Genomic DNA, 16,176 nt, shown 5'->3' with positions numbered 1-16,176 from the left:
TGTCCACTCCAACAATGGTAGCTCTGACACTTTCCACTCCAGCACTGTCTACCCCAAGCCTGTCCACTCCAGCACTGTCCACTCTAAAACCGTCCACTCTAACACTGTCCATTCCAGCACTGTCCACTCCATACTATCTGCTCCAGCACTGTCCACTGTAACACTGTCCACTCCGACAATGGGAGCTCCGACACTGTCCACTCCAGCATTGTCCACTCTAACACTGTCCACTCCAGCATTGTCCACCCTAACACTGTCCACTCCAGCACTGTCCACTAGCATTGTCCACTCTAACACTGTCCACTCCAGCACTGTCCACTCCATACTGTCTGCTCTAGCACTGTCCACTGTAACACTGTCCACTCCAGCACTGTCCACTCCAGCACTGTCTACCCCAAGCCTGTCCACTCCAGCACTGTCCACTCCAGCACTGTCCACTCTAACACTGTCCACTCCAGCACTGTCCACTCCATACTGTCTGCTCTAGCACTGTCCACTGTAACACTGTCCACTCCAGCACTGTCCACTCCAACACTGTCCACTCCGACAATGGTAGCTCCGACACTGTCCACACCAACACTGTCCACTCCAACAATGTTAGCTCTGACACTCTCCACTCCAGCACTGTCTACCCCAAGCCTGTCCACTCCAGCACTGTCCACTCTAACACTGTCCACTCCAGCACTGTCCATTCCAGCACTGTCCACTCCATACTATCTGCTCCAGCACTGTCCACTGTAACACTGTCCACTCCGACAATGGGAGCTCCGACACTGTCCACTCCAGCACTGTCCACTCTGGCAATGGTAGCTCCGACACTGTCCACTCCAACACTGTCCACTCCACCACTGTCCACTCCGGCAATGTTAGCTCCGACACTGTCCACTCCAACACTGTCCACCAGCATTGTCCACTCTAACACTGTCCACTCCAGCACTGTCCACTAGCATTGTCCACTCTAACACTGTCCACTCCAGCACCGTCCACTCCAACACTGTCCACTCCAGCACTGCCCACTCCAACACTGTCCACTCCAGCACTGTCCACTCCGACAATGGGAGCTCCGACACTGTCCACTCCAACACTGTCCACTCCAGCACTGTCCACTTTAACACTGTCCACTCCAGCACTGTCCACTCTAACACTGTCCACTCCAGCACTGTCCACTCCAACACTGTCCACTCCAGCACTGTCCACTCCGACAATGGGAGCTCCGACACTGTCCACTCCAGCATTGTCCACTCTAACACCATCCACTCTAACACTGTCCACTCCAGCACTGCCCACTCTGACAATGGTAGCTCCGACACTGTCCACTCCAACACTGTCCACTCCAGCATTGTCCGCTCTAACACTGTCCATTCCAGCACTGTCCACTCCATACTGTCTGCTCTAGCACTGTCCACTGTAACACTGTCCACTCCAACACTGTCCACTCCAGCACTGTCCACTCCGACAATGGTAGCTCCGACACTGTCCACACCAACACTGTCCACTCCAGCATTGTCCGCTCTAACACTGTCCATTCCAGCACTGTCCACTCCATACTGTCTGCTCTAGCACTGTCCACTGTAACACTGTCCACTCCAACACTGTCCACTCCAGCACTGTCCACTCCGACAATGGTAGCTCCGACACTGTCCACACCAACACTGTCCACTCCAACACTGTCCACTCAAGCATTGTCCACTCTAACACTGTCCACTCCAGCACTGTCCACTCTAGCATTGTCCACTGTAACACTGTCCACTCCAGCACTGTCCACTGTAACACTGTCCACTCCAACACTGTTGACTCCAGCACTGTCCACTCTGACAATGGTAGCTCCGACACTGTCCACACCAACACTGTCCACTCCAACACTGTCCACTCCAACAATGGTAGCTCTGACACTCTCCACTCCAGCACTGTCTACCCCAAGCCTGTCCACTCCAGCACTGTCCACTCTAACACTGTCCACTCTAACACTGTCCATTCCAGCACTGTCCACTCCATACTATCTGCTCCAGCACTGTCCACTGTAACACTGTCCACTCCAGCACTGTCCACTCCGACAATGGGAGCTCCGACACTGTCCACTCCAGCATTGTCCACTCTAACACTGTCCACTCCAGCACTGTCCACTAGCATTGTCCACTCTAACACTGTCCACTCCAGCACTGTCCACTCCATACTGTCTGCTCTAGCACTGTCCACTGTAACACTGTCCACTCCAGCACTGTCCACTCTGACAATGGTAGCTCCGACACTGTCCACTCAAGCATTGTCCACTCCAGCACTGTCCACTGTAACACTGTCCATTCCAGCACTGTCCACTGTAACACTGTCCACTCCAACACTGTTGACTCCAGCACTGTCCACTCTGACAATGGTAGCTCCGACACTGTCCACACCAACACTGTCCACTCCAACACTGTCCACTCAAGCATTGTCCACTCTAACACTGTCCACTCCAGCACTGTCCACTCTAGCATTGTCCACTGTAACACTGTCCACTCCAGCACTGTCCACTGTAACACTGTCCACTCCAACACTGTTGACTCCAGCACTGTCCACTCTGACAATGGTAGCTCCGACACTGTCCACTCCAACAATGGTAGCTCTGACACTTTCCACTCCAGCACTGTCTACCCCAAGCCTGTCCACTCCAGCACTGTCCACTCTAACACCGTCCACTCTACCACTGTCCATTCCAGCACTGTCCACTCCATACTATCTGCTCCAGCACTGTCCACTGTAACACTGTCCACTCCAGCACTGTCCACTCCAACACTGTCCACTCCAACACTGTTGACTCCAGCACTGTCCACTCTGACAATGGTAGCTCCGACACTGTCCACACCAACACTGTCCACTCCAACACTGTCCACTCAAGCATTGTCCACTCTAACACTGTCCACTCCAGCACTGTCCACTCTAGCATTGTCCACTGTAACACTGTCCACTCCAACACTGTTGACTCCAGCACTGTCCACTCTGTCAATGGTAGCTCCGACACTGTCCACTCCAACAATGGTAGCTCTGACACTTTCCACTCCAGCACTGTCTACCCCAAGCCTGTCCACTCCAGCACTGTCCACTCTAACACCGTCCACTCTAACACTGTCCATTCCAGCACTGTCCACTCCATACTATCTGCTCCAGCACTGTCCACTGTAACACTGTCCACTCCAGCACTGTCCACTCCGACAATGGGAGCTCCGACATTGTCCACTCTAACACTGTCCACTCCAGCATTGTCCACCCTAACACTGTCCACTCCAGCACTGTCCACTAGCATTGTCCACTCTAACACTGTCCACTCCAGCACTGTCCACTCCATACTGTCTGCTCTAGCACTGTCCACTGTAACACTGTCCACTCCAGCACTGTCCACTCCAGCACTGTCTACCCCAAGCCTGTCCACTCCAGCACTGTCCACTCTATCATCATCCACTCTAACACTGTCCACTCCAGCACTGTCCACTCTAGCACTGTCCACTCCAGCACTGTCCAGTCTAACACTGTCCACTCCAGCACTGTCCACTCTAGCACTGTCCACTCCAGCACTGTCCAGTCTAACACTGTCCACTCCAGCACTGTCCACTCTAGCATTGTCCACTGTAACACTGTCCACTCCAGCACTGTCCACTGTAACACTGTCCACTCCAGCACTGTCCAGTCTAACACTGTCCACTCCAGCAATGTAGCTCCGACAAAGGCAGCTCCGCTTGCCCCGCCTTATTCTTATTTGCTCTTGCTAATGAATCCTAATCTCTGATTGGCCACTGTCTTTGTTAAGAGATTATTACTGCTTTATACAGGGTAGCTAGAAGGAACACATTCCCATTAGAGGACCAAAGGAGCTTGAAAAATGGAAAGGAATTGGTGCATAATCAAGAGGTGTGGATACCCAATTGGATAGGTATTAGTAGGGAAATAATCTGTAGGGCTATGGGAAGAGAGAAAGGCAATGAAACTGACATGATTTTTCAACAGCACAAACTCATTGACCGACTAGTCTCGTGTTCAGATCTTTAGTCATTCTGAATAGGCTGTCTGCCTATCCCTATTCTGGTTAAGCCCCTGTGCAGTCTTGCACAGTGACTCTGGCTTCCAGTTGGTGGGGGGGGGGAGTTGGGGGGGTTCCAGTGGGTTCACCCTTCACAGGTAAAATCAAAGCTAGGAAATCTTAAGAACATTGGGCCGTCCTGTTGGAAGCCCAGTGGAATCCACTGAAACAAAGCAGGGACAGGCAGCAAGGCAGAAGCTGTCACTCCCAACTTAAGCCAGTAGCAGGCCTCTGCTAGGATACATGGTTATATCCTGGTATTAGTATAGGCGTCAGGGCATGATTCTCAGCGAGGGAGAGAAATTAGGCAAGACAACCAGCAACTTAACAAATATCATGAAAGAAGGGAAAGAGGCTCAGAGACAGAGCACTTCAGAGAATTCTAGAGTGGAGGTAGCTTTCCTATGTGTTGGTAAACAGGAGTCATCTTGCTAGGATAAAGGACAGATGATTACTGATCATTTAAAAAATTGTGCTTTCACAATCCTCTGAGAAATCCACAAGCGCATTTCTTTCCCAGCATGTGCTATACAATTCACCTTCACCTCATAATCTACCCCATTGTGACCTGGCACCTTAGTGTCCACCTGAACTGCACTTTCAATGTACTGTAGCACTTTATTCTGCACTTTGTTATTGTTTTACCTTGTGCTACCTCGGCGCACCATTGTAATGAATTAATGTGCATGGACAGTATGCAGGACAGGTTTTTCACTGTATCTTAGTACACGGCAATAATAAACCAATTTACCAATATTTAACATTAATCTCAATCTGTTCTTTATCCTCATGCATTATCTCATCTTTCTTTCTTTTTCAATCTTTTTATTAGTATTAATAATATTATGAACAAAATACAATTAATATATTAGTAAAGGGATTACAAACATACAAATTCCCATTATACATGAAAGAATACATAAGCAATGAATACAGTATAAGTTTTCCCAAAACATGAACCATATAGTATATATATGAACAAGGTAAATCTAGATATTTCATAATATATAATATAAAAAAAGAAAAAAATATGCAAAGTTGACTAACTACTAATCTAGTATCTAAGGGAAAAAAAAGGAAGCAAAAAAAGAAAAAAAAACTAAAAAAAGAGGAAAAAAAAGGGCTGTTTATAGTATCTCACAAGAATACATAAACATCAATGTCGTCAACTCCGATCCTCTCAACATAAATACGATTAAAGCTGAAAAAACCAATAAGCTTGGCACAGGGTCATATTACCTCATATGAAAATATTGAATAAATGGTCTCCATATCTTTTCAAATTTAATAGAAGTATCAAATACAGCACTTCTAATTTTTTCTAAATTTAGACATAACATAGTTTGAGAAAGCCAATGAAATACCGTGGGAGGATTAATTTCCTTCCAATTCAACAAAATGGATCTTCTAGCCATCAAAGTGAGAAAAGCAATCATTCGACAGGCGGAAGGAGATAAATGGAGTGAGTCCATCATCAGTAAACCAAAAATTGCGGTAATAGGATGGGGTTGTAAATCGATGTTCAGTACCGCAGAGATAATATCAAAAATATCTTTCCAATATTTTTTCAAAAGCGGACATGACCAAAACATATGAGTTAAAGACGCGATTTCTAATTGACATCTGTCACCAATAGGGTTTATACAAGAATAAAAATGAGCTAATTTATCTTTTTTTTCGTTTATTTCGGGGCACTAGACAAGGTTGTCCTCTTAGCCCATTACTATTTAACATTGCTTTAGAACCTTTGGCAATTGCCATCAGAGAATCACAGGATATTTTGGGTATTAATCGTGGAACAGATATTCATAAGGTATCTTTGTATGCAGATGATTTATTATTATTCATTTCTAACCTTGAGAAATCTATTCCAGCAGTCTTATTATTGTTGGCTCAATTTAGTGAGTTTTCTGGGTATAAGTTAAATCTTAATAAGAGTGAATTGATTCCTTTGAATAGACAGGTCCCAAGCTATGGTATTTTACCTTTTAAATTAGTTAATGACTCTTTTACTTACTTAGGGATTAAAATCACAAAAAGCCATAAAGAATTATTTAGGTTTAATTTTTTACCCTTAATTGATCAGATTAAAGGCTTGTTTACTAAGTGGTCACCATTATCTTTATCTCTGATAGGTAAGATTAATGCTATTAAGATGGTTATTCTACCTAAATTTTTATATATTTTTCAAGCGGTACCAATTTTTATTCCGAAATCCTTTTTTACTAATGTTGATTCAAAAATTTCCTCATATATATGGCAGAATAAAAATCCCAGATTAGGTAAAACATACTTACAGAAGACAAAGAAGGAAGGTGGGTTGGCATTACCCAATTTCAGATTTTATTATTGGGCAGTTAATATTAGATATTTGTTATGTTGGTTGAAAGACTGGGATGGTCCTTTTGGCCCTCATTGGGTGAGTTTGGAAATTAAATTGGTACCAGGTTATGCTCTGGGTTCTATTTTAGGGACATCTCTCCCTTTTGCTCTTTCTAAATTGCTGAAATGAATTGACAACCCGATAGTTAAATATACCTTATGTATATGGTTTCAATTTCAGAAATTTTTCGGGTTGACTCAATTCGTTTTAAATAGTCCTATTGTATCTAATTGTTTTTTCCACCCCTCAATTATAGATCAAGCTTTTTTGGCTTGGAAAACCAAGGGTTTATTAAGATTTTCCGATTTATTTTCGGACAACTGTTTTATGTCTTTTGAGCAATTATCTAATAAATATAATTTGCCTAGATTTCATTTTTTTAGATACTTACAGGTTAGGCATTTTTTAAGTATGGTACTTCCTACATTTCCAAATTTTGTGTCTTCAGATATTTTGGAGAGTTTGTTTGAATTAAACCCTTCTCAAAAAGGGATTATATCAAAACTTTATAATATAATTATGAAGATATGTTCAGTGCCCTTTGATAAGACCAAAAATGATTGGGAAAGAGAGCTCAATCTTATTATTCCTATTGAGAATTGGGATAGAATTCTTCAATTAGTTAATACATCATCTATATGTGCCAAACATTCATTAATACAATTCAAGGTTGTACATGTCCAAGGATAAATTAGCATTATCTCATCACTACTGTCCATCAGTCTCCTGTGTCCATTATCACAGATAGTCATCACTCTGTGCCTTTAATTCTATCACTAATTTTAAATCTTATTTCTCTTGGATTGGGAGTCCAAAACATCCACAAAAATGCAAGAATACTTAACTGTCCTTAAAGCAAAACCAGCAATAACACGGCACTTTAAAACTGGGTTTGTTGGAAGATTGTGGACTTGGTCTTTTGGATGTCACTGAAAAGAAAAGGGTAGAGGCAGATATATACAGAAGTCAAAGGATACAGCAAAGATTAGCTGAAATGTTATCAAGAGAAAATATTTATAGCACTGAATACAATCAATAAAGGTTTTCAATGTTGAATAATTTCTTGAGAGTGTATCCTAAAAAATTATTTCCTCTAGTTGATCCCATTTTATTTGGGGAATACTGTTTATGACATAGCCAATCTACCAGTAGGCGATTAGTTGGTGGTCACTGTGCCTTGGAGGAGGTTGAGGGGCTTTGGAAGGATGTTATGTCGCACAGTCTTATGCCTGCATTTGTTCTTCCTCCACAGTGTGATCATGACTGGCTCATACAACAATTTCTTCAGGATGTTCGATCGCAATACAAAGCGCGATGTCACGCTGGAAGCATCACGTGAGAACAGCAAGCCCAGAGCAATCCTCAAACCCCGCAAAGTATGCATGGGGGGCAAGCGGAAGAAAGATGAAATTAGTGTCGACAGTTTGGACTTCAGTAAGAAGATTCTGCACACAGCATGGCACCCTTCAGAGAATATTATAGCAGTCGCTGCCACAAACAACCTCTATATATTCCAGGACAAAGTGAACTAGAACATTTGTTTGACTGGTCACCTTAACACTGCATATGATTAAACATCAAATTATTATTTTTCAAAGGAAAATCTGTCCTCTGGAAATTAACCCAAACAATAGCTTTGTCAGGTTGTCTGTCTTAATGAAGCTGTGGGGTGCCTTTTGTTGTGTGGATTCAGAGTTCCTTTGATGCATTCGTTCTAGAACAAATGGCTTCTGTTCGTAAGATTTCCATCTACTCCTTCTGGCTTTTAAGGGTGTAAATATTCAACACTGTCTTGTATATTTTCTTTTATTTTCCTCATAGAAATGGGGGTAAAAAGCTATGTTCTGTATTTCTTCTGTTCAGCTGTCAATGCCTTGGATATGTTTATCCAAATAACTTATTTGCACCAATTGACAGCTGCTTCCAGAGAGCATCAAATCTTAAACCAAGTTTATATTTTTTACTTTCCTTTCTCCATAAGACGCGCCCTCCTGTTTCTACACACTCTAGGATCGAGAGTAATTCCATGCACCCGCCAGTATCCTATAATGAATGAAGTTTAATGAATCAGGGAATTTTCAATCACAATTCCTTTAACTAAAGTCTCTCTTATTTGTGAAGTGACCCGGAGAATTTTGTAGCTCAGTATACAGGAGAATGAAATGTTGTTGAACAAGCAAACTAGAAAGCATTTAACTGTATTAATGCCAATTTGAAAATATAGATTTTTAAAGCCCTGAGGCTCTCAAGGCTCTTGTAGGTAGTGTTTTTCAAGTTTTACAACTCTTATGATGGGAGTAACTGTGTATACCCTAAAATTTTACTTTTAAATTGTATCCTATTTATGTCAGATCTCAAAATGTCTTTTTGCCCTCCCCCTAGCTTCCCAATGATGAAGAATTCAGTTCTGGTAATTGATTTCTTTGTAATAAGATCATAAGACATAAGAGCAGAATTCGGCCATTCAATCATTCCATCGTGGTTGATTCATTATTCCACTCAACCCTGTTGACCTGCATTCTCACCATGACCTTTGACACCCTGACTAATCAAGAACCTATCAACCTCCACTCTAAATACACCCAATGACCTGGTCTCCACAGCCATCTGTGGCAATGCATTCCACAGATTTATTACCCTGGCAAGAGAAATTGCTCTTTATCACTGTTCAAAATGGCCATCCTTCTATTCTGAGTCTGTGCCCTTTGGTCCTCGACTCACCCAATATAGGAAGCATCCTCCCCATATGCACTCTATCCAGACCTCTCAATATTCAATATGTTTCAATGAGATCACACCCCCCCCCCCCCCAACCATCCTTGTAAACTCCAGTGAGTACTGGCCCAAAGCCATCAAACTCTCCTCATGCTGTACATTAACCCTTTCATTCCCAGGATCATTCTTGTGAACCTCCTCTGGACCCTCTCCAATGCTAGCACTTTATTTCTTAGATAAAGGGTTCAAAACTTAACACAATACTCCAAATGCAGTCTGACCAATGTCTTATAAACCTTCAGCATTACATCCTTGCTCTTATATTCTAGACCTCTTGAAATGAATGCTAACATTGTATTTGCCTTCCTTACCACACACTCAACCTATAAGTTACACCTTTAGGGAATCCTGTACAAGGACTCCCAAATTCCTTTGCATCTCCGATTTTTAAATTTTCTCCCTGTTTAGAAAATAGTCTGCACCTTCATTCCTTCTACACAAATTCATGGCCATACACTTCCCTACATATTCTATCTGCCACTTCTTTGCCCGCTATCCCAATTTGTTTAAGTCCTTCTGCAGAATCCCACCTTCCTCAGTACTACCTGCCCCTCCACCTATCTTCATATCACCCACAAACTTAGCGACAAAGCCATCAATTCCACCATCCAAATTATTGATGCGTACTGTGAAAAGAAATGGTCCCAACACCAACCCCTGTGGAACACAACTAGCCTGCAGAAAAGGCCCCCTTTATTCCTACTCTTTGCCTCCTGCCAATCAGCCAATCTTTTATTCATGTTGATATCTTTCCTGTAATACCATGGGCTCTTATCTTGCTAAGCAGCCTCATCTGCATCACTTTGTCAAAGGCCCTCTGAAAATCCAAATAGGCAACATCCACTGATTCTCCTTTGTCTATCCTACTTGTTATTTTCTCAAAGTATTACAACAAATTTGTCAGGCAAGATTTCCGCTTAAGGAAACCATACTGACCTTAGCTTATTTTATCATGTGACTCTAAAGTACTCTGAAACTTCATCCTTAATAATGGACTATAACGTATTCCCAACCACTGAAGTCAAGTTAACTGGCCTATCATTTCTTTCCTTTTCCTTCCCTCCCTTCTTAAAGAGTGGAGTGACATTTGTAATTTTCCAGTCTTCTGGAATGATTCCAGAATCTAATGATTCTTGAAAGACCATTACTAATGCCTCCACAATCTCTTCAGCTACCTCTTTCAGACATTGTAATGTCTTCTGTTAATATTATCCTGGCAGTTTGCACAGGTTCCTCAGTTTAATACTTGTATAGCTAGGCATAGAATGTGGAGTTTCTGTTTCTAGTAGTATTTAAAAACAGCAGTATTCATTTACACCAGAATACTGTCAAACTACACTGTCCTCTCTGTATTGTTGGAAAGTTTAACTAAGTATGCAAGTTTTTTTGTATTTATGACCATTCCTCTGACTTTTACTTGTCCCTAAGTTTTGCTATGTTGATTGAAGCTTAAAGGAGGTTTGGTGCTTTCACTATGTAGCTGAGTGGGTTAAGGGAGTGGGCAATGTAATAGTACATATCAATTTTCTCAGTTTGTATTGATCTCATCCACGTTCACAAGTAAGTTACTATCCTCCTTACAACTCCAGCTCCTGGGTTAGGGAAGGAGCGAAAAGAAATCAGTAAAAACTTGCAATCAATGTACAGAAGCCCTGAGTAGAAACTGGTCTTGTAGTAATGGACAGGTGGATGGGTACTGAGAGCAGGATCAGAATTTAAAGAACTTGGGTTCCATCACAAAGAATTCATCAAGGAACTGGAAGTGCCTGCCATCCTTAGAACCATGCAACAGAGAAAGCAAACAACACATTCAAGAGAGGGAGAAACCATTATTCTTAAAATGAATCAAATAATGTTATGACCACAATCCTTGGATCTCAAGAATTAATTTCTTTTAATTAAATTCACCAAAAGAAGAATTACTATTTGAAATTTGTCTTAACATTTAGAATGATGTGCTTATAATAGTACAGCAAATTCGATCTGTTGTTCAGCAAACATTGGTGGAAAGTTTAGTTTTAAAAAGTGATGTCATTAAATTCTGCAACATACCACCAACTACTCTAAAAAGTAAGCTTATCAATTCTTAATCCAATGAGATAATTTTTTTCAAGTATTAGTTGCACCAAATTTTCTTAGATTTAGACTGAACTCTACCCTTCAATGTCCAGAGTATGAAGTGGACTTGAGAATCATATTGACTGTCTCCTGTTGAATTGGGAATGATTTCATTCTTTACAATTTTCTCTTCTAATGTGCCTGTAGTACTAATTACCACGTATAACATGGTTGATCTGGTCTGCAGTGATTCATCATTTATAACATAACTAAACTAGTCAGAGTCAATATCTCCCAGATAATAGGCACTCGCCGAAATTTTTTTCAGCACTCATTAGACATGTTACAGGTGACTATTCAAACATAGGGTTTTGAAGTTAAACATAATTTATATATATGCAGCAGTCACTGGACCATTGACACCACTGTCTCAGAGCTTAGCTCCTCATCCTCATTCTTCATTGCATTGCACTTGGAACAGTGATGGTAATGTCTCACCTCACTTCATTAGACCTTCCAGCAGTGATCATTGAATAACTATCTAAGATGGGAATATGGATGATATAGTATTTATTTTGCCTGTGCCATTTTCAATGGCACTAAGGCCAGTTGAAGCATGAGGAACCGTTCTTGACTCATGAACTCTGATTAGAGTAACTGATTTGTATCAATGGGGTAGCAGAAAGCCCCTTAAGTAAAAAACAGAATGAGTTTTTCACCTGATTATCTGGAAATTAGATCTCATTAAGCTGCTTATTTCAGGACATCCCAGTTGAAGATGTGTGGCCCACAGAGTGGAAGTGATAGCATCATTCTCCAACCACTTTACATCAATCCAGAATGCGGATGGACATTACCCATTATGGCCCTGTCTGCCCAGCTGAGACAATGCCAAGGTTGGATATAAATTTGACTATGGACTTCCCCACCCTATATTATTTTTGTAGAATTACAGTGGAAATTAGATCATGTTAAACTAAGATATTGATATCCATCAATGGGCATATAAGGTCTTGTGGCTCTTGTCCAGACTGGGTCCCATCCTCAGATGATTACACTTTGGTACCTGAATTGCATTGCCAATTGCCCTAGGCCCTGATCAAGAAATATACAATGAGATTCCCATCCACTAATTGCCCTTTGTCCCAATGCTAACCTGGTCTCAGGCCCCAATACCAATAATATGTAATTGAGATAGATGAGGCTTGCACGATACAGCTCCTCTCTTTCATTGCATGGCCCATCACCAAATCATCCCTCTCCCCTTTCCATCCATCCTCTTCCCCAAACTCAGCCTCTTACCTGATCAATAATCTGACCATGGCCATACAGCAAACCGAATTAGAGTTTCAACTTATTGTTCTTTGAGTGAAACTTTCATGCCAGATCTAGCCATCATAGTGTAGACCTGATTCACTCAAGAAAATGTAGGCTTGTGTTGATTTTGATATTTATGTGTTTTCATATGATCTAAGCCACAGTAGTTTGCTGTGCCAAGCTGTGATTGCGATACAGTGAAAAGCTTTGTTATGCATGCCATCCGGACAGATCTTTCCATATAAGAAGCACATTGAGCTATTTGGAATGCAGAATATAGTGCTACAGTTACAGAGAAAGTACAGTCCAGGCAGGCAAATAAAGTTCAAGGGCATCTTTTACTGTATGAGAGGTCTGTTCAAAGTCTGATAACACCCGTTCAGAAGCTGCCCTTGAGCTTGGTGATGTGTGCTCTCAAGCTTTTGTATTTTCTGCCCAATGGGTGAAGGGAGAAGAAAGGAAGACCAAGATTGGAAAGATCTTGGATATTGTTGGCTGCTTTCCTGAGCCAGCATTGCCAGCGATCGGAGTTCATTTCCCGCTGTTGCCTGAAAGGAATTTGTACATTCTTCCTGTGACCTCCAGGTGCCATGGTTTCCTCCCACAGTCCAAAGACATACCGTTAGGTTAATTGGTTACTGTGTAAATTGTCCCATGATTAGGCTAGGATTAAATCAGTGAATTGCTGGATGACACGACGCGAAGGGCAAAAAGGGCCTACTCTGCACTGTATCCCAATAAATAAATAGAGGTGTTGGTGAAGCCAGCAGAGAGGATGGACTGGGGTGAGTTCACAACTCTGTGTTTTCATATGATCTTGGTCACAGTAGTTTGCCGTGCCAAGCTGTGATGCATCCTGATAAGAGGCCTTTGCTGGTGCATCTGCGAAAGATGTTAACATTTAGAACCATAGAACATTACAGCACAGAAACAGGCCTTTTGGCCCTTCTTGGCTGTGCCAAACCATTTTTTTCCCTAGTCCCACTGACCTGCACCTGGCCCATATCCCTCAATACACCCCTCATCCACATACCTGTCCAAGTTTTTCTTAAATGTTCAAACTGAACTTACAGACTCCATGCTGCCAATTGTCTCTTGTCAAATTTTAATCCCTCTTCAGCCCTTTTCACTACCTCTTCTCTTTAAAACAATTACCTGTTTTACTTCCATTATCAGTTATCATTTGCCTTTGCTCCCTATACTAAATTGTTAATTGGTCCTTATTCCTTATGTACCAATGGTTTTCAAGAATAAATCTCTCAAATTCACCTTTTATTCTATTCAGCTTCTAACCAATTGGAAATAATATTCACTATTCACCTATTTCCCCCCCCCCCCCAAAAGACCAGTTTTCTTGTATATGATCTGCTGGTGAAATCTAGTTTCCAAAAAACAGATGAGAAATACTTTTGGAGCTGACCATTGGCTTTGTTAGGGCACCAACATTAGTGAGCTTGTGTGGTGCTGCATAACTTTGACAGAAGCCAAATGTTTAACCAATTTATTTTAAGTAGGTCAGACCAACTCCATTTAAACTTTGAAAATGTGGTTTGAAAACTTAAAGCATTTGTTCTCTACTCTTGCCAGAAGTTCCTTTGGAAATTATAGTACCAAAGGACTGGCTCAAGCTCAGACTAACTTCAGTAGGTACTTTCATGGATCCCAAAACAGAAAACCTTTATTTCAGGGACCACTTTAAAAGGACACTGCATGTTTTTCCAGTGATGGCTTAACAAATTCCAGAACCAAGATACAAGGCACCTGCCTGCTGCTACCTAATCAATGGGAAAGATGCCAGAGTTGGTGTTTGATGCCATATACTTGTTTCCATACATGTATGTTTAAAAGAATGAGGGGTTGGTGGGAGAACTGGACAATTTCAGTATTTTCTTTTTAAAAAAAACTCAAGTGAATTTGCAGTAAATTATTCTCTTCTGTATTACAATGTTTTTTATTGCATGCTAATTGCCATGCCCTTTTTTGATGGGGAAGTTGGTGGGGGGAGGGGGGAGAAGAGATGGGGAAGTGGGGAGGGTTGTCATGGATGTGACTAAAGTACTGCTCTGAGCTTTAGGACATGCTGTGGCTGTTTTGTGTTAGGGGTTTGACCACCTGATACAAGTGCTTTATATATTGGGAAGGGAAAGGGCAGGTGAGATTGGCTCTTTATTGTATGGGTCAAACAATTCAGCTGATGTACCTTTGTCCTTGTTACTGTCTGCTTTTTTTCTTAATGAATAAACTGCAGCTAAGTCTGCTTCAATGAAGTGCAAGAGTTTCAGTTCTTTTTCAAGTGATGGGACTTTATCTTGATTCAACTGTGGCCATCAGAGAAAGAAGCACATTTGCACATCCCATTCTAGATTCTCATTGCAGCATAAGAACTGTCCAACTGAGTACAGGGGGTTGCCAACTCCGTTTACACACATTCATCACATGACTGTATGCTTCCCCAATCACCTTCTTCCGTTCCCATCACTGGTCACCCAACTCATTCACCATGGCTATCCACTGAAAACTCAGTGTTACCCAGTCTTGTGATGCTTTAGCGTCTGTCAGATAAAAACTCTTTCCAAAGCCACTTTTATTGTGTTTAAATACAAAGAGGTTTTAAGTCCATTTCTGCTGATGCTATAATTCTTTCTGTTGCAGTGGCCTGAGAAATTACCTACTATAAAATCTTGCCAGCTGTTTCCCATTTTGAAAATGTTACTGCATTTATTTCATTGTTTGTAAAGTGATTTGGAGAGATATTTGGGTTTTAAATGGAGCCCTATATGTCCTTTCCCCTCTCCCACCTTATTCCATCTGCCCAATATCCAATTCCCAGCTTCCGTACTTATCAGATATCATCACCTGCAGCCCTCTGTTGTCTCTTTGAATCGTCAGAAAGAAGCAGTCTGTGAAAAAAACTACCTTTCAGTCCGGCCCACATACAAAATTTAATAAGCAAAGCTTTGCGGCAGTTTTCTCTGGATTGGACAATTGGCGTAAAAAGACTGCCAATCAATGATCAATGATCATGTATTAATGATCTGGATGATAACGTGGTAAACTGGATTTGCAAATTTGCTGCTGGTACAAAGATTGGAGGTGTAGTGGACAGTGAGGAAGGTTTTCAAAGCTTGCAGAAGGATTTGGACCAGCTGGAAAAACGGGCTGAAAAATGGCAGATGGAGTTTAATACAGACAAGTGTGAGATATTGCACTTTGGAAGGACAAACTAAGGTAGAACATACAAGGTAAATGGTAGGGCACTGAGGAGTGCAGTAGAACAGAGGGATTTGGGAATACAGATAGAAAATTCCCTAAAAGTGGCGTGACAGGTAGATAGGGTCGTAAAGAGAGCTTTTGGTACATTGGCCTTTGTAAATCAAAGTATTGAGTCTAAAAGTTGGAATGTTATGGTGAGATTGTATAAGGCATTGGTGAGGCTGAATTTAAAGTATTGTGTGCAGTTTTTGTCACCGAATTACAGGAAGGATATTAATAAGGTTGAAAGAGTGCAGAGAAGGTTTACAAGGATGTTACCGGGACTTGAGAAACTGAGTTACAGAGAAAGGTTGAATAGGTTAGGACTTTATTCCCTGGA

The 16,176-nt window shown here is 41.7% G+C and overlaps 1 protein-coding gene across 6 annotated transcripts in view; it reads left to right on the top strand.

Annotated features, from left to right (window-relative positions):
* LOC140739522 (serine/threonine-protein phosphatase 2A 55 kDa regulatory subunit B beta isoform) overlaps positions 1-14,851 on the top strand; it is an 846,310-nt gene extending 831,459 nt beyond the window's left edge. For all 6 annotated transcript variants that reach the window (XM_073067905.1, XM_073067904.1, XM_073067910.1 and 3 more), the window contains one exon: positions 7,687-14,851. In XM_073067905.1, the coding sequence (XP_072924006.1) occupies positions 7,687-7,966 (280 nt within the window). In that variant the 3' untranslated portion in view covers positions 7,967-14,851. The remainder of the gene's footprint in view (positions 1-7,686) is intronic.
* The last annotated feature ends 1,325 nt before the right edge of the window (positions 14,852-16,176 follow it).

This window comes from Hemitrygon akajei, chromosome 15 (assembly GCF_048418815.1).
Source record: "Hemitrygon akajei chromosome 15, sHemAka1.3, whole genome shotgun sequence".
Lineage (NCBI taxonomy): Eukaryota > Metazoa > Chordata > Chondrichthyes > Myliobatiformes > Dasyatidae > Hemitrygon > Hemitrygon akajei.
This window is presented reverse-complemented; position numbering and strand designations above follow the sequence as displayed.